At 39.7% G+C, this 18,168-nt stretch overlaps 1 protein-coding gene across 3 annotated transcripts in view; it reads right to left on the reverse strand.

Annotated features, from left to right (window-relative positions):
- Positions 1–5,073: 5,073 nt before the first annotated feature.
- The window catches only part of OTOA (otoancorin), a 39,850-nt gene continuing 26,755 nt past the window's right edge, over positions 5,074–18,168 (reverse strand). For all 3 annotated transcript variants that reach the window (XM_064461724.1, XM_064461723.1, XM_064461725.1), the window contains exons 23-30: positions 16,899–17,086; positions 12,660–12,815; positions 11,126–11,268; positions 10,587–10,723; positions 9,499–9,596; positions 7,414–7,606; positions 6,150–6,239; positions 5,074–5,604 (exon numbers count right to left, since the gene is read on the reverse strand). In XM_064461724.1, coding sequence (XP_064317794.1) covers positions 6,172–6,239; positions 7,414–7,606; positions 9,499–9,596; positions 10,587–10,723; positions 11,126–11,268; positions 12,660–12,815; positions 16,899–17,086 — 983 coding nt within the window. In that variant the 3' untranslated portion in view covers positions 5,074–5,604; positions 6,150–6,171. The remainder of the gene's footprint in view (positions 5,605–6,149; positions 6,240–7,413; positions 7,607–9,498; positions 9,597–10,586; positions 10,724–11,125; positions 11,269–12,659; positions 12,816–16,898; positions 17,087–18,168) is intronic.

Below are 18,168 nucleotides of genomic sequence, written 5' to 3' on the forward strand. Positions count from 1 at the left end.
GACATCCCTTCTCTCTCAACCCTTTTCTCAGTTCATACAGGATATATTCAGAACTTGTTTGTGATCCACAAACATCTGATTAAATATTGAAACATGCCAGGCCCCAGTTAAAGATGACCTAGGGCAGCTTTAGCTTGTGCATCAAACCAACACGTGATGTTAACTATAGCAATGGCTATTCTCTGATAAACCAGTACAGTTCTTTTCTACACAACGGTTAAAAATTCTTGGGGAAAAGAGTACCAGAAACTATTATCCTGCTGTATTTGACACAGATTAGTATTTTCCACTATTTTCATATTTCTCCTCTAGGAATTTACTCCTGGCCTCTCTTCTTTTCTCCTTGTCCCCCAAAGAGAAGATATTAAGTGAGATGCTGTTAAGTATTTGTAAGGCTAATTAATACAAGCCAAAACATTAGAAGATAAATGTTACACTGTTGCCAGCAAAGCACGGAGTCCTGCAATTGCAATTCTGCCATTTAATACTGCCATGTATAGTCACTGGAATTGTAAGCTCTGAACGTGCCTTGTGTTTCTGCATCATGAGGGCAAGAAAATCCTCTTATTAATCTGGATCAGAAAAGCAGACTGATGCTGAACAGGAAGGGGCAGGAAGAGACAGATGGACATTGGCTGCTTGCTGCTCATTGCAGAAAATATGGAAGACATTTCTAGACTATCTATTTCTGTTACAATTAAAGAACCAGATGTGAATTTTGATAAAAATGTCCAGCGGTAAAAAACTGCTACAGGTCCTGATACCAGACAGTGTCAGGTGGGGTGTATGAGCTAGTCTCATAATTTCTCTGTTTAGGGACTGAGTAGATAGATATGGAAAGGATAGCCTGACAATGGACCAGGCACTTTACCAAAACATGAAGTCTGGATACCTGGATGGTGCACAGATTTATTTTGGTCTCTGGAAAGTTTTTCATTTATCATCTGCACTTCTAAAAACATGCTGTATAATGATGCAGAAAAGACTGTTTTGGAGGAACAATTTCAGATGTTTTGGCGTACCAATAAGAGAAATTTAACTTACATTCGAGCTTGTGTTTATTCTTCGCTTTTCTATCCAGTTTCCTTCCTGTCTTACTGGAAAGGGAAGTCAGATCCCTGACCTCAACAGCAGTGGAGTAAGCGGTTCACAAGGCTGTCCCACATCATATGACACAGGAGAGAATATTCTACTAATCAGGACTATAAGGGAGTAAAATAGTTTTTAGCCTTCCATAGGCCCATGTATCTACAGATCTTGCTTTAAAAAAAAACCAAACCCACACACTTATCAAAAACATTTTCACTGAGAGAGAGACCACGTTGCTTAAAGTTGGGTGCCAGCCTAGAATATCAGCCTTTTTTGAGGGGGAAAAATTATCCAAGAAGAGATTTTTTTGAGATTTGAGTTCTGCTTCTCTGTAAGGAAGACTCCCTATCAGAAGGGAACCAAGGTACCACAGTTTGACGAGTTCCTCAACTGATATGCTGTAACTGGCTGTGAGAGCAGTGATATCTATAACCACAGCACAGTATGAGCCAGAATACCAGCAAGCACACGGTGGCCAATGCTACGGGATCACCTGCTCAAGTGACACATTCCAGGTGACAATTTGATTCCTTGCTTATTTGTGAGTGTCTTTTGAGTTAGTCAGACGTCTCCCATAACCTCAGGTGTGTTTGGGTGGCACACCTGGGAGGCATGCCTTGCACCTGCTTCAACCTGGGCAGACAATGGACTCTAACAAGGTTCTGGTCTGGTACGATGAGACTGCAGTCTGTGTCATGGGAAAATAAATCAGGTGATGATTTATTTTCCCATGATGATAGATGATCCTAAGATAGGCACAGGAGTCAAGTGATAAGCTAGATCCGCCATAATGCAGTATATATTTGCCTCTGGAATATTCAAGCAGGTTATACAGAGGTATAAAGGGCTTCTTTAAAATTAAAGAAGGATGCCATTTTTTTAAAGCACTATCTTTAGAGCCTCACACTGATAGGAGTTGGTTAGCTCTGATGTGACAGATTGAGATCACTGGGAGTCAAACATTCCATGTACGGTACAAAACCTGACAACAGCCATAATGTCAGCTTTACAGGGACAGTTTTCAAACACTCTTCATGGGTAGTTGTTTTCTTATCTTCAGGGATTTAAAGATACCAGAGATGTGGCATTTCCTCAGTACCAGGTGGTAGGGATATTTTCTCCATCAGTGATCCAGAACTAGTAGCCCCTTTCTCTTTACTGAATAATAGTCTGAATATAAAGGTGTCAGGCACTGAAATAATACGCCAATAAAGTATTTCTTCCCATCTGTTAACCCCTTAAGTATCCTACATCCAATCAAATGAATTAAATGAAATACCTCCTTGTACACACTGCTGGACAGGACAACCTACCACATGGTTCACAACACTCAGAAGAGCTAGGCCTACACCAGAGTTATGTCAGACTGTCAACAGTTAGATGTATATCCTGCAGTATGTATGGCAGTGCCTAGCAACAATCAGAGTAGTCGTAAGTGGAGAGGAGGGCTGCAATTCTCATGATATGCAGATTAAAAGATGATTGTCATGATATATATCCAACAGCAGATTTATGCATTAATCTGATTTTTTAAAAATTCTCAAAAATAAATGTTAGAACTAAAAGGATATAGGAAAAGTTAAGCTTGCTTTAAACAAATGTTACCCACATCTACAACAAACAGCTACATTTCTTTAAGGATCAAAGAAATCTTTATAGAACATTTCTCTGTAGTATGTTCTTCCCTAAAATCCTGATGGCGTGAAAAGAGAGTGACTGTGAGACATTTTTCCCGTGAATGCATTCCAGTGAAAGTGATCACGTGTGTTTTGTATGTAATACATGCACGGGGACAGATCTGTGTGACTAGCAGTGTCCTATGGCATGGATGCCTGCATTAAGGGGTTCTGTGGTTTGGTCCACAGGAGTAAAAAGGAAAGTGTACATGCTTCAGTTTCCTCTTAGCAATGGAAGCGTGCCAGATTGTGAATGGATAGCAGATCACATACCAAGGATACTAGCGCTCTCCTTCCTCTTTCTCTCCTTTCCATCTATTCTTCCCACAGAAATTCAGTTTCAACAGTTTTGAGGGAGGTATGTAATGAATCACAGTTTTTGTAGAATGGGTTTTTCCATCAGTGACCTTCACAAGAGGTACACTGGCAAAAGTAAAATTGTTTTTCTACAATACTCACCATCCAAGATGCTCACACCGTCTTACGAACCAAATAGGATTTGTAATCTCACCGTGAAATAAGTACGTTAAGTGGGTGCTCCACAATCACCCTTTCTACACTGCTCTTGTAAGAAATAGATAGGGCTTTGACCAAGTGTACATGCAGTGCCAAAGTTAATAATGTAAGTACTGAATTAATATAATAAGTAAATAATCAAGGAGTTCAGCTATTTAAAAGCACTTGTGCTTGAAAGAAATTACAGCACAGATGGCACAAAACAAAGAGCTAACTCCTGCTCCAATTAAAAGCTAAACTCTGACTCACATAATTGCAGATGGAATCACTGCCAGGTACATTGACAGAAGAAGATAATTTTCAGCTCATATAGTTTTTTGAAGTGCTTGGTATAGCTAAGTCACGTATCTGACTTAAACAGCTGAACTGGAAATGCTGACTGTCTTCTTGACTATGAAAACATTCTCCTCCATCCTTTCTGAAGTGCACACAGAATCCAAGTCAGGCAATTTCTAGAAATCAAACCACCTTTTAGTACTTTCACATCTAAATGAGGCAGAACTTTTAAATGTGAAACAACAGATAAATCTTTATAATGTATTTGATCCATTGAAGCATTTTTTGGTTTTACTGGGCATTTGCATGTATTTGCTGGGATTGATAAGCCAATTTTTTTTCTATTTAAATAAATGTCTCAATCTATGTTTACATACAGAAAGGGAAATGCAGCAGGAAAAGCTGGAATCTTATCATTAGCATTAGAGAAAAAGGTGCAAGACAGTTTGCAGCAATAGTAGTTCTTTGCTCATAAAATGCAAAAATAAAGCATTTAGTATTATCTGTAACATCATGTCACACTTGCCAGGGTTAGTTATAGGCAAAGGCAGTTCCTAGAGCAGCAGATTGCTAAACGGGGAGAGGGAACAAGAGGGGTTGAAAAACGGCCAGGCTCTTGCTGCCTATTTTACCGATAACAAATCCCTGAAAATCAGGTTGGCTCCTGCTGCTGCAGGAATTACAGAATATATGGGACTATGGTGGGAGCTGTTATTCCCAGCAGCAGCAACAATATTTACCCTTCCCTCAGCAGCAGCAAAAGCAGCAAGCCTCTTCCTTCCAGCTCTCCCTCTCAGCCCCACTCCTATTGCTTCCCCACCTGTAGCAAAATTTCAATTCTGGTTTCAGTGCTGAGAAGCTAGATGTAATGTTTGCCATAAAGAAATACAAATAAAAGGTTGAAAGGAATTACTATATAGCCCTAAATGAAAAAGCTGAACTTTCAAGCCTATGCATCGCCTTTTTTAGTCTAGAAAAAATAAAGACTTTTGCAATGGCAAAATGGAAAACTGTACTATGCATTCTTAGCCTAAAATCATGTTGAATGACATAAAAATATATGTTCACATGCAGAGGGTTTTTAATATACCTGTTTTTTCCCATTGTTTAAAATACTGAGGCGTGGCATGAAAACCATTAGACACATAAGCAATATGTTGATAAAACCCATGAAAATATTGGTGGTTTGTAATTATGAGAAACTCGTTATTACAGAGCTTGTGGAAAGTACTGGATGGACAGTCCTAGTAGTATGTAGACCCAGTGAACAGTTTTCCCTTACTATTCACAGGTGTATGCTTCAACCTTGCCTGAAGCGAAGGGACTATCTCACGATGAGCACAAGCAGAATTCCATGGTGCGTTTTGTCACGTGAAATACTAATAGTATTGCCAATGCCCTCTGAGCTAACAGTTCTGTGCTGAATACATGCAGCCATGGGGAAGTATATTTCATACAGCTGCTTAAACTATAAGAACATGTAATTACTTATCTGAGCAGGATTTAAACCAGCAGCCCAGAGATGAAGTTATTTTATTGTAACAGCAGTAATTTTTAGTATGGTTTCTACTACGTCATACAGAAGGATAGCCTCTGTCCAGAGGAATGTACACTCAAAGTATAAGAAGAAAATCCAATAGATGGACCCAACAGTGTGACCAAATCAGCCAACATAAAAAGCACTGGGTACAATATATCAGCCTCCAAATAACGGTCACTTGCTACCTGTCCCTTGGGTCATTCAGGTTCCTCCCTGACACGTAAGTATATCTTTCAGTGATTTTCTCATGAGACAGATAAGACATTTCCAGTTTTGAAATTTGTCTCAAGTATTTGGAGGGTTCCTGTGTTACTTGTTAATGGTAAAGGTAGGGAAAGTGGTTTGCTTCACATCATGGTGGCAGATGAAGGTGTTGCTTTTAAGAAATTAACCACTTTGCATTCAGACGTCTCAGAGCCTCTTGACGTCTCAGAGCCTCTTGATTCTACTATTCATGCTGAGCTGCAGCTCTTTATCTCTAGCATCTCCTCTGTAAGTTCTGGGACACTGAAAATAAAAAAGAAAAATATTAAGTCTTTTGACATACCTTGGTTTGCAGTCTTAAAGACCAAGTAGAACACTTAGGCATTTAATTTGCTTAATTGGAATTTAATTGGAATTAATTTTAGCCTGCCAAAATGGTTAAATCCAATGGAAGTTAATGACAACATTCTTTTAACTGGAGATTATCAAAGTGGTTGTGGAATAAAATCTTATCAATAGACTGGAACTGGCAAAATACAGATTAATACCAACAACATTCCAAATAACGATGCATAATGGATTGGTATTACATGGAAGTTTAAATACACTTTTGTTAAGGTTGGCTTTACAGTAAAGATAAGATAAACTGCTTTCCCCTTGATTAGATTCTAAGGTAGTCTAACAGAGGTATGAAACACCTTTGTAATACAGAAAAATTATTCAGAATTTGTTAGGTCTGTGTTCAGAGGAGGAAGGGGGTCTCACAGTCCTTCACCCTGTGTTGTTCACTGTTACGGGTGAACTATGTTTCTGTTATAAAGCTACCACTTACTGAAAATATAACTTACCTTAAGCTTAACAATCATGGATTCAGTAAGGCAGGCGCAGTGTAAACACAGCACAGAACCAGATGCCGAACCCCCTCAAACACAGAGCACCTGAAAAGCAGAAAGCATTATGTCTTAGTGTCACAATACAGTTCAGGTCTAGTACAGTCTTAGCTACGCCACCCCAGAGAGGTGCAGCAAACTCCAGCATTTCAATCCTAATAACATTCAGGTGCTCAAAAGATGACATTGGTCAGAATGGTCACTTCCAGTTTAACGTATACAGCTCTGAAGAGAAGCATTTCATAGGGGTGGTACTCACTAGAGATAGGAATAATGAATGAGAAGCTCAAGAACTTGGGTGATCTTTACGCAGAAAACTCCTCCCTTTAGCATACATACAGAGGGAACAGGTCACATGTGTGAGGGAGCTGGACTGAGAACTGCTCAGGTGCTACTGGGAAGGTCTGCTCTAATTCCAGCAAGGGCATCATAACGATTTAGTCCCCCTTACTCCTGTTTTAGCACCTCAGTATCCCTCTCTCTTCTTCAACAGCTTATGTCTCACTGGTGTCACTGGAAGCAACAATATTTGCTGTCTGATAGGGATAAGTTCTCAACATTGGCTTGACTATGTGCAAACTCTCACTCCTTGTAAAACATCTATTAATGTGCTTGCCAGCATAACTTGCCCAGTATAAACTGCAATATGGAGAAGTAAAAGGTTAAACCACTGAAGCATAGGTACTAATAGGCTTTAATTCCAAATAGGATGGGAACAGCAGGAAAAACTGTTTGAGGGATCCTACAGTCTGGATAAAGATGCTAATCCACCACAGTGCTACCTCCTTTCCCACTTCCAACTCTGCAAACAAGGTTCTGCTCAGATAAAGGTTGTGATCTGAAGGTCCAGAGATGGAGAGCCCTGCCTTAAATTGAGGCAAAGAAAATAGGAAAGAAGAAGAGGGAAAAGCTCACTGTTTCACACTACATTTTACACAAGCTAGTGCTTAGCATAGTGTAATGCTACTAGGAGCATGTAGCTGCTAATGCCATCTGACAATCTTCCTCCATTATCTCTTGCTGTGGGTAAATCCAACAACATCTTTGCTGTTTGTCTTGGTCAGGCATGTGATTCGAGGCATGAGTTAAAAACCTGATTAGAAAATTCACTGTAACCCACCTTCAAAATACAGGTCTGATCCTAGTGGATGCTGTGAGATTGCACACCCCACTGGTGTGTGTGTCCTTCCCCCCTAAGCAGGAGGAGGGTGTGACTACTCACCGCTTGGAGCTGGGGTTTGCACCACCTGGGTAGTGCTTGCACTGTGTTGTGTTTCTGGGGTGCTTGTCCTGGCTCCGTCCAGTGCCAGCTGAAGGCTCTGGAGCTGCGATGCATTCAGATGCTCACGCTGCAATCTGGTAACCATGGCGGCATTTTCAGGGCCCAGGTTTGCTATTTGTTCTGGGGACAATGCCTGGGAGGAATACATGCCAGAAAAATTGGTCTAGGCTGTCAATTATATACGTCAGGTAAGGAATCAAAATTCAGCACTGTCTTGCATTTAGAATGAGGTGAAGTACCTTCAACACTGTGTTGCTACAAAAGAGCTCAATAGAGCTTAAAAAAAAATCCTCTGCATTCATTTACTTCACTGACCACTCATCTATCTTTCACCCTTCTCTTTGCTGCTGGGGTCTGACAGCTTGAGAAGCTTTCTATGCCAACACTGTATTGGACACTTCCTCAATATATTGCTGGAGTTTAATTTTCTAGCCATACCTTTTCTGATTTGTTCAAAGACTGATGACATTGTGCATCCTCTTACATGTTTTCATTTATTTCCTCTTACATCTGCTCCCAAGCAACCTCACTTGAACCTGTGTTTGACCTTTGATTATAGTTATCAGTAGAGCAATGAGTTGAGAAAACCCATGCTTTAATGTCATTATTCAATCTTCTCTTTTATATTGAAAGTCTTCCAAGTTTGGTCATATTAAAACTTGTGTTTGAAAATGAAACACGGCAATCATAACCTTACAGTAATTATCTTATGTAGGAATTAACCAGTTTGTAAAACTTGCATGTATTGGGTATGCTAGATTGCTTTGATTCTAGTTATCATTCTGCAGAATTTTAGCCCTCCTACACAACAAGCCTCTTTGCTGCAACAATTCTGCATCCAGGTTCTACTTTGGAAAGGCTAAATTCCCCTTCAAAGTAAGTCAGACAATGGAGCAAACCCTTCCTGATTTTTAATTGTCTACCAAATGGTGTGCTCTTTTAAACCGAGTAAACTCATGTAAATGCCTACATGTCCAGAAATTTTGAATTGAGCCTCTTCTTAACTCAGTTAAAGCCCATAATACAATGTAAAATTTCATAAACTAAAATCTGAATAATGTATACAGCTGTAAGGTGAAGTTATAAAAAAACCTGTGTAAAACCAAAATCTGCTCTGAATCTTTCAAACACAGAAAACACTTCTGAGAAGGTGCCCTGCTATTTGTTAAGCACGTTTTGTAGTATCATTACTATTATTACTAACAAAATATATGCTATTTGAAAAAAATTCTACAAGATGCCATAGATCTTCAGTTTTGTCTGTTTTTTCAAATAAATAGTTTCACTAAGAATGTTTCAGGCTTATCTAAACTGTCAGTGGTACTGTGCAGAACAGCTAGTGTTCAAGGAGTTTTTCTCTTTTATGGAAGCTGACACAGTTCACTATCTGTTTAGCTCATCTGTCCATAAGTACATTGCTTTACCAGGCATCTGAAAGAGACCAGCCTAGGCAGAATATTAATCTTGTCACTAAGTCAAATAAAGTCTGGGACAACGATCTCAAGACCCATGTTCTAATTTCTGGTCCACATTCAGAACTGCTGTAATTAGATGTAATTCCTTTCTGATCCATATCTGCCTTTACAATCTGTTTTTCAGAGCTAACTCAGGAGAATTTTGCCAGATTTTAGGATAATAAAAAAGCTCTCACATAGTCAGCAGAGAAATTTTAGCTATGATAGCATCCTTGCAAATGTTAATAAACAGAGAAGAAAACTCAGATCTGAATACAGTGTTGGAAGAAAAAGAGTCCATTCCCTACTTCCTGACCCTAGATCTTTGCTTTTTCCTTGGGATGCATTCTGAAGAATAAACGAAGCTTGTCTAGCGTATTTTATGGGCCTCACAAATCAGATGACATAGCTGAAAGTAAATGTTTCAAACCCTTGATTGCCTCTCACTTAACACACCATAGAAAAATTCTTTCTGAAACCCAAAACCAAAATATAAATCAGTGCTTCAAATTTTTACACTAGAGTAAAAATGATAGAAATTTGGTTATTTCTTCAGTAATTGAGCTCTTACTTGGAAAATTTCAGGAGGTATATGTCTTATTGCTGTTGGCTGGAAATACGGCATCAAGTTTTTATCAAAAGCTTTTAATTCATCTTCATTCAAACCACCTAAAAAAAGCCCCACAATAGGAACAGAACTCAGTTAATATTCTTTTTTGTTAGACTTATTTTTAGGCTAATACAAATTTTAAGCATTTATAAAAAATAGCCAATAAATTATTTACTCAGTGCATTATGGAGTTACCAGTTCTTTTTTGTTTTGTTTCATTCATTATATTCCAACATTACAAATCATCTGACCTTAACCATTAGCATGGAATGCACTCTACCTGAGTTACTTTAGCTTGGAAAAGAGGCAAAAGAGACAATGATAAAAATGAATAAAATCAAAAGCAGCATTATTAGGGAAGGCTTGTTCACAGCCTTTTCTGATGCAAGATCAGAGAGCATAAGCATGGCAATGGGAGTTAGTCACTTCTTCACCCACTAGGTACTTACAGAGTGGAATCATTGCTGCAGGCATCAGGGGTGCTAACATTTATGACAGTTCAACATGCAGTTAAACAATCACAGGGAAAAAATCCATGAATATAATGGTGCGTGACCTCTGGCTCAGGAAGTCTCTGAGGCTGAGAGCACTCTGGAGAAGTACCACTCCAGGCTAACCCTGCTCTTTCCCTCTCCCCTGGGCAGCCCATTCTTTCTACTGTTGGAGGCAGGATGCTCGGTCAGCTAGAGCACTGCTCCGACCCAATACAGCCACTCTTGTAGAGGCACAGTTCACAAATAGCAACTGGGTCTGAAATCCTCATTGGTTTTGCCCTCCTTGATTTACCCTTCCAACTTACAGGACCCCAAATGACTTCAAGCTGTGCTCCCCAAAGTCAGTTTGAGCTGATTCAGAGAACCTTGTGGAGAATACTACAACATTTCCTTACTGCTAATGAAATTGCTAGATGTCCATCCCTGCATGTCACTCCTCTCTGGAAGAAATGTCTTTTGCCAGTCTAGAAAAATGCACTGCTATGGGAACCTGTCTCTTAATGCTTAATAACAATGCTTCAGAACCATCACCATCCGGAGTTTGAATTTTGTTACCTGCTATAGTACCGATCTCCTGTAAAATAGAGCCGTTCCAGCTGGTAGCAGTACCAAACACAGATTCTGTCATCTTCTTAAATTGTCTCAGAACAGGGGTGCTACAAAACAACAGGCCAATTCTTGCAACAGCAGCGCTGCAAAAGGCAACAAGGTTAACGTTACATGCTGCAATAACATGCAACACTAAATATTCCTGGAATATACTTAAGCCTGCTGTAAGAAGATTGTAAACCCATTTCTAAGTTAAAATAGATGTACACAAATTGCATACAAATGTTTAACGCTTTGAGCAAAAAACTGAGTTTCTCACTACGATACTTAAATGGTGGGATATAAATGCCAGAGGAAATTTAAAATAGAATATATTTTAAACCACGACTGTACACGTACTGTAACAGTTATTCCCTTTCTAAAAGCATTTAAAATGTAAAAAAGTGTCCTTTAGGCCCTGGAAATCTTGAAGAAAAACAAATTGCACAATAAATCTTATAAATAGAGATACTAATAAATATTTCATTAAGTATCAAATGCAGTACCTGAATTCAGCAGTCCTTATGGACATGATTTCTGTGGAGTTCAGAGCACAGAGAATAGCTCCTAATCCAACTAAATCAAAGCTTTTTAGTGTACTGATCGTCTGGCCAGAGTCTTCTAGAAAACCTTGCAAAATAGATCTTGCCTACAAAAGCAGTAAGATAATGCATGAACAGAGTAAACATAATTGAAGGTTTTGTTACTAGAAGCTCAAAATCTTACCAGAAGCTATGGACCATATATAATCCTGAGCTTCCCCAACGTAATTAATTGGAGTTTTGCCATGGCCTTCAGGAGGAGCACCGTCACCACCTATATGTGACACTTAAACAGGGCATTGTTACACAACCACTTCCCAAGTGGAAGTGAGTTGAAAGCACTCTGCACCTCTTCTGCCAGGTCACAAGGAAACACTTCACCAGAAGAAATGGGCATTTAAGTGCCTAGCAGAATTGCCCAGTTCAATTAAATTGCTAGAACATAAATTACTCAAGGGATCAATATGACATTTTTAGTTTTTCTAATACTCAGGTTGCCGTGTCTTATTTAAGTGTCATATATAGGTGTTGACCTGTGTTTAGGATTAATTTTTCAGGTATGAATGGGATATTGGTACCAAAATGCCTTTGCAAGCCTAAGTCATTTGGGATGGCACTCATCCTAAACTAACCACTTAAAAAGTGTGTGTCTAGCTTAAGTCTGCCACCAAGGCATCCTCCAAAGTCAGTGACAGAAACAAGCATCTTCCAAGATTTCCTAATCTATCCACAATGCTGACCCTCAAATGACTAGCTTAAACTAGCTGCCTAACTTTTAGACAACTGAAGTTAGGTAGGATTAATCCCTTTTAACTAGCTGTTCTTACTAACAACAGAAAACCTAAAAAGTCAGTTAGTATTGTATAAAATCCTCCCAACTGCTTCCTTCTGATAGTGCTCTTCGGAACAAGAACCTATTAACCAGATTTGTGATGTTCTGCCAAAGCTGGCTGCAACCGTGCCAGCACCTGTGCAACCGAGGGGCTGTGAAGGTACAGGTCACACAGTCAGAAGTATGCTACCAATTGCATATACAAATAAAAGCTTTTAACTCTTATTATGAAAGTCCCACTGGCATAACTAGAAGTTATTCAAGGAAAGGAAGATGAGAGGAGCATATCTGGTAATAACTTAGACTTACAAGGCAATGGATGCTGGTGTTGGGGAGCACGCTACCTCTTCAGTAATTATTCTTAGTTAGGAAGGGCTAATATCTCCTAGCAGTAGCGTCTGTTCCGGGTCCAGTGTGAGAGGACCTGCTGACCCTTTTCTACTACTTAGTGGGCAAGTGCTAAAGGATACACTCATCGCCACCACAACTAATATTGATGGATGCCCTCTTGGCCATCTCACCAGGGAAGGCAGCAGCCACGCAGACGAAAGCACCAGGGAGTAGTGTGGATTGCTGTGTCTGTTTCCTAGGCAATTCCAGGACTTCAGTCCCAAAGGGTGTGGATCCAGAGCCTTTCACTAGGAGCACATTCAATAACATATTTACCTGGGTAAGAGTCCATTCTGTTTGCTGACTAAGTACAGAAATGGTGTCGACAGAATGCAAATCCAGCTCTTCAATCTCATGTTCGGTGAGTGCCAGAGCAATGCGGCCCAGGGAAACAATATGGTAACTCTTCCAGTCTGGCAGCGATCCCCAAACCTTTAGAAGAGATTAATTAATGTCTGTTTGATTGTTATGAATCTTCCTCTATATACACCATTCTCAAACTCCTTGGTTTTAAAAGTCCCACACCTGAAATATGCCTCTTTGCGCACAAGAGGCAGAGCTTAGGTATTGTGAAAGTTTTCAAGGTTCTACACTAATAATAGTTAGTTTATCTGAAAATGCTGCAATTTGTACAATTTGAGTGTGTTGATAAGTCAGTGCAGGGACTGCTGGAAGTGTTGCTGTAGGAGCAAGTACCACTAAAAACAATAAACACGCAAGTCTGTGCTGAGATCCGCACTTTTACACCGCTACCGCAAAAGCAGCACCCAGACTACCCAGGCTTCTACACCAGCTGCAGTTGCTCCAGTGGAGTTACTTTAAATTGCCTTTGTGACTAGTCATTCGGGCTCCATCAAGGAAAGCAGAAATCAAAGTGGAGAATCGGGTAATGTGAACAAATAGCCAATTCTTAAAGCGCTGATTTCTAGTTTGTATGTATGCAATATTAAAAAAAAAAATCATTTAAATGTGTTTGTACAATACAGTTAAATCTGTAAAGCCCTGTAAAAACAAAGAAATAAGCAGGGGCTCTTCTATATCAGTACCAATGTATTTAAACTACAAGTGCCACTGCTTTTAACTTTATGTGTGATATAGCTTTAGTGATTCAAAAGCTGTCACAGATCAGCCCTAAGAAAATTTTCCTTTCAGGAAAAGGTCTGCCTGAATAAGGAATAATGAAAGTCCATCAAGAGCTGAACTTGCACAGGCCAGAACTGTCAATTACATTTAGTTGGAAACAATAGATGATGGTAGTCAGTGGTTAGTACCTCTCAGGATGTGGCCAATTGTCTTCACAGAAAAAAGACACTGGGTTTTGGCTGGAGGAAGTGACTTGAACAAGACAGGCATACATCAAAAAAAAAAAAAAAGCTCCCTTTAAAGATCTCATGTAGTTCATCAACTTTGCATTATGTCAGTTAATATATGACAGTTTTCTGGTACATGATTGTGCTGCTAACTCCACAAAATAAAATAAAACTAAAAGCCCAGTACTGGCGTAAGTTGATTGTTCATGCTGTCTGATTCATAGAAATATTCTTCTGTTTTCAGGACAGCTACAATTTAACTTCTGTTCAAAAAATTAGAAAGGTCAAAGTTAGTAAGGAGTTGCTGAAAGAGTATCTCGGCAGTTCTCTACTAAATAGGGTTTGCACCTTCATATACGTAGGAAGCTGTACAACCTGCATAAAATAAAGTGCCAGATCTCTGGAATAAAATACTCCTTACGCAGAGTTGCAGACTATCTGTTGTTCATACCAACATGTGTATCCAACCCAGAGCAGCCTCAGGACTGCAGGGGTGCTTTCCTCAACCATGATGCTCAGGTTAAGGATTTGTTTAAGAGATGTTTTCTTAGACCTGTACCTCTTGACTGAGTTTCCACTGGATCTTTTATGTTTTTACAATGTCATAAAGAAACAGAAGAAGTGTCTAAGCCTGGGAAATTTCAATCTTTTCCAAAGAAAACAGATAGTAAAATGCATTAGTCCAATTTTAAAGCTCTTAATTCTCTAGCTTAAGAGAAACATGAAACACATGCAGTTACAAATGTTGTGTGTCTACTTCTTGATCTAGGTCATAAACTACAGAATTTGAAGTACTTCATAAATAGTATTATCTGACAGTACTTGATGACATTTCAGACATAATGATATAAATAACAACACACGAAACTGAAACACTCCGTTGTCCTCATTCACCTAGAGACTACAATCTGTACATCTGTCACTATTGCACAGCTTGAAGACCTTCCACTTACAAGTGAGCTAAGCTTCTTACTTTCATTAAGACGCAGTCTGATAACTAGATTTTAAAAATTAGTTTGGGACCATGAGTAGTACACAGTTTCTTTTAGGGGAAATCAATCAATTTAGTAGAAATTAAAGCTGGCTTAATCAAACCTTTAATCAAAGATGCCCTTTAGTTAATAACATAACAGCATCTTATGCACATAATTTCAAAGTGCTTTGCCTGTACTCTCTGATTTCTCGTGCTTCACATTCAGTGTAACACCATGTTGCATTTTGCAAATTAATATATAGGAAGTCTGTTTTTGTCTAGCAGCAATCTGTCTTACAAACACCCAGACAGAATATACTTTCATTCAGTGCACTACAGATCTGTATATTTTTGAGCTGAATATAGCTGGGATATGAGTGTATTAACCTTGTTGGCAATTCCTCTACAACAGATATAACTCTGTAAGTATAGCATTGTGTTGCACTGTAATGCTGTAAGATATTTTAGTTTCCACTATCTTAGAAGAGCACTCTTTTTATTTGCTTCTAGGATTTTTTTTCTCCCTTTTCCTACCCACGTATCTCCATGCTGACAGAGGGAAGCTGTCTCAGGAAGAATGCATTTGATACAGTGGCTGTTGTCCTACTGCAACAAGGCAGCAGAGAATGAATTGCGGAGAGTCACCATCTGCTTTTGGAAATCTGGTTAGTGCCACTTCTCTTTGAGCACCTGCAGTTCAGGAATTTTAGAAGCTGAACTTCACTACCAAAAACTGCACTGTTGGCCTTATCTACCCAGAAGTCATAGTCAGCTCCACCACTCTGGCTGCAGCTGCTGGTTTAAGGAGATGCTGCCCAGGTCCACCTTGCCCCCTGCTCCTGCTTTCCTCCAGAAGTCACAGCCCTCAGATCTCCAAGCACCTGCACTTGTACTACTTGCAGCCAACTGCACTTAGAGATGCTTCCTAACCTCATTCTGTCAGAATGATCTGATGGAGCCTAAAAAGGACTCTTAAAACATTGGATCATTTTGACAGAATGGGATTACAGAGTAGCTAGCCATGCAGAGATGGAAGCAGAGAGCAGATAACGTCCAACAGATGCTGGTGAAGGAAGCTGAAGATAGTTTGAGGATGGTAACCTCTTCACCTCTGGGTTTCCTGCACCCCAAAAAACTTGTCTGACTGCACACTAAGGCTTTTCCTTGCTGAAAGAAAAGTATGTTTGGGACACTACCTGTTCCCTGGCAGTGCAGGCAACCACAAAGCAGCAAGAGGAGGCCACCCCCAGGAGGGAGTGCAGCACCAACAACAGAGATGGAGCGAGGTCAGACTTCTCTCCCAGCCCACACGTGGTCAAGGCAGTGCTGCTCGGAGCCCAGACACCTTGCTGATGCTCTGCCCCAGGCACAGCATGCTGAAATGCACCCAGCACAGGACTCTGCCCCGAGACTTCTGGCATAGATCCTGCACCAGTGCCAGACAGGAAGAAGTTTTAGTCCCAGCCTCTTGCACTGCTGCGGCAGCATGGACATCATGTATGGGCTGAGCCTAGGACAGAGACCTCTCTGAGGAGCTCAAGAGGAGCTGCATTGCTGCATTCTGAAAGAAAGAGGTGCCAGCAGTGCTGCAGGAGTGGTGAGAAGAGCTGAGACTGCAGCCCTCTTGCTTTCCATGAATCTACAGCCTGGCAAAGATAGAGGGCTTCTCTCTGCTGTGTTTCCTTAACTTGCACTCACCAGTAACATCCTAGTAAAGACAGACTAAATGCATGTGGGCTTTTTTCCTTCCTAAAATTTCCCACTGATGGGTTGTCTCTGTCTGTGAAAAGAAGGTAGGAGAACGAGCTTTATTCAGCTAATAACAGCCTCTTTCAGTCAGTCTGGTTTTACACCACCGTAAACTATATTTAACATTGATGTAGACAGTTTAACACCCTAAGCTTAATTCTCAGCAGGCCAATCAACAGCCTATAGTACTGCTTGCTGATTTTTCTTCTATGAAAGAAAAGTGAGAAGCAAGCAACTGAAAAGCAATTCAGAAGTAAAAGCACTTAAGCTTTCCATCTGCCAAAAGCTCAGAACTACTTGCTTGTTGACACTAAAGCAAGGGCAATAGTCTTCTATCACCATCTCACATTATTTTTCCAATAAAAAATAGATATTCTTGCAGCAGTAGTGACATTGCAATAGCACAGTTATTTTAGAACTGCATAGTTCAATAACAGAAAATCAGATTATGGATTTAATTTTCTCCACAGACAGGATAGTTACCTGCTTGGCTTTTTCCTTCAAGGCAATAAGCTGGGAGCTGTTAAAACCTGAGACAGTCCCAAGAAGTTCCACATTTTTGTCAAAATTCCCTGCATCCATGCATTTAAGTTCCTGAACTGACCAAAAGACATTTGCTTCTGCTAATTTAATAATTTCTTCTGAAGAAGGAGCTCTGCTTCCCAGGCAATCTGGAAAAAAAGTCAAACAGCAAGAGTTTTCTTCAAGGAGACTGAAGAAAAGAAATCTAAGCAATATAGAGATTTAAGAAGGTGACAGACTATGAATTAACTGCAGCTGACGTGATATTGATACATTAATTATCTTGCAATGAAACGACTTCTTTAAATATTTACATTGTTAACATCCTGGGTATAAAACTATAGTTTGCCTAACTTGTAAGAGATTTGTTATATTCTTTGTCCTCTGAAGGCAGTGCATGCTGGAAAAGAAAATAGGAGCAGACATGTATTTCAGAACAGTAACTATAGGATACCACAATAAAACTAAAATCTGGATGTGTGCAATAAAAGCAACCAATATCTTGCAAGTTTCTTTCAAGTCTAATTCCCTAAAGGCACCAAAACTCAGGCAAGGGCTTATTCTGAGGTAAAACCACTGTTTGCTGGGAGCCTTGCTTGAGTAAGAATGAAATGCAAATCTTTGGGATGACCTCGGTGGAAGTCTCCATATAGCTATGTCATTGTGCACAGAAAAAATGCTGCAGCTGAATAAACTTCTCCACATTCAACCAGCACATAGATGAATCCAGCTCAAGAGGAAAGTAACAGACATGAGAGGTCCTTTTACTCTGAAATACCCTGACACAGATATATGTCTTGTAAGACTTGCCTGACATTTAAACAAGGTGAAGACAGAAGCTGGATGTGTCAGAGAAGCACAGTGCTTGTTCTTTATGTCAAGCATGTTGTTAAAATGTCAGGATCTAGAGAGGGCTGTTCACTTACAACAGAAGTGTTTGGACAGACAATCTCCGTTTAAAAATCTTATTTACAGTCAGGTTCTGGCACTATGCATGACCAAATGAGACAGTTTCCATTGTGTGCTGGTCTTTGTTGGCATAATCTACCTCTAATATTGATGGAAAGCAGAAATTAGAATCCTAATGTGGTTGCTGACTGCTCTCTCTCCTGTCACTAATTTAGGAAAACCTTATTAAATAATTTTCTAAACCAAATAATCCCTACATGTCTTCAGATATGGTCATTATCAGTAAAAAGCAAGAATTTCACAGATGCTGTGCCTGAGCTAA

The sequence above is a fragment of the Phalacrocorax carbo genome, chromosome 10 (genome assembly GCF_963921805.1).
Source record: "Phalacrocorax carbo chromosome 10, bPhaCar2.1, whole genome shotgun sequence".
Classification (NCBI taxonomy): Eukaryota; Metazoa; Chordata; class Aves; order Suliformes; family Phalacrocoracidae; genus Phalacrocorax; species Phalacrocorax carbo.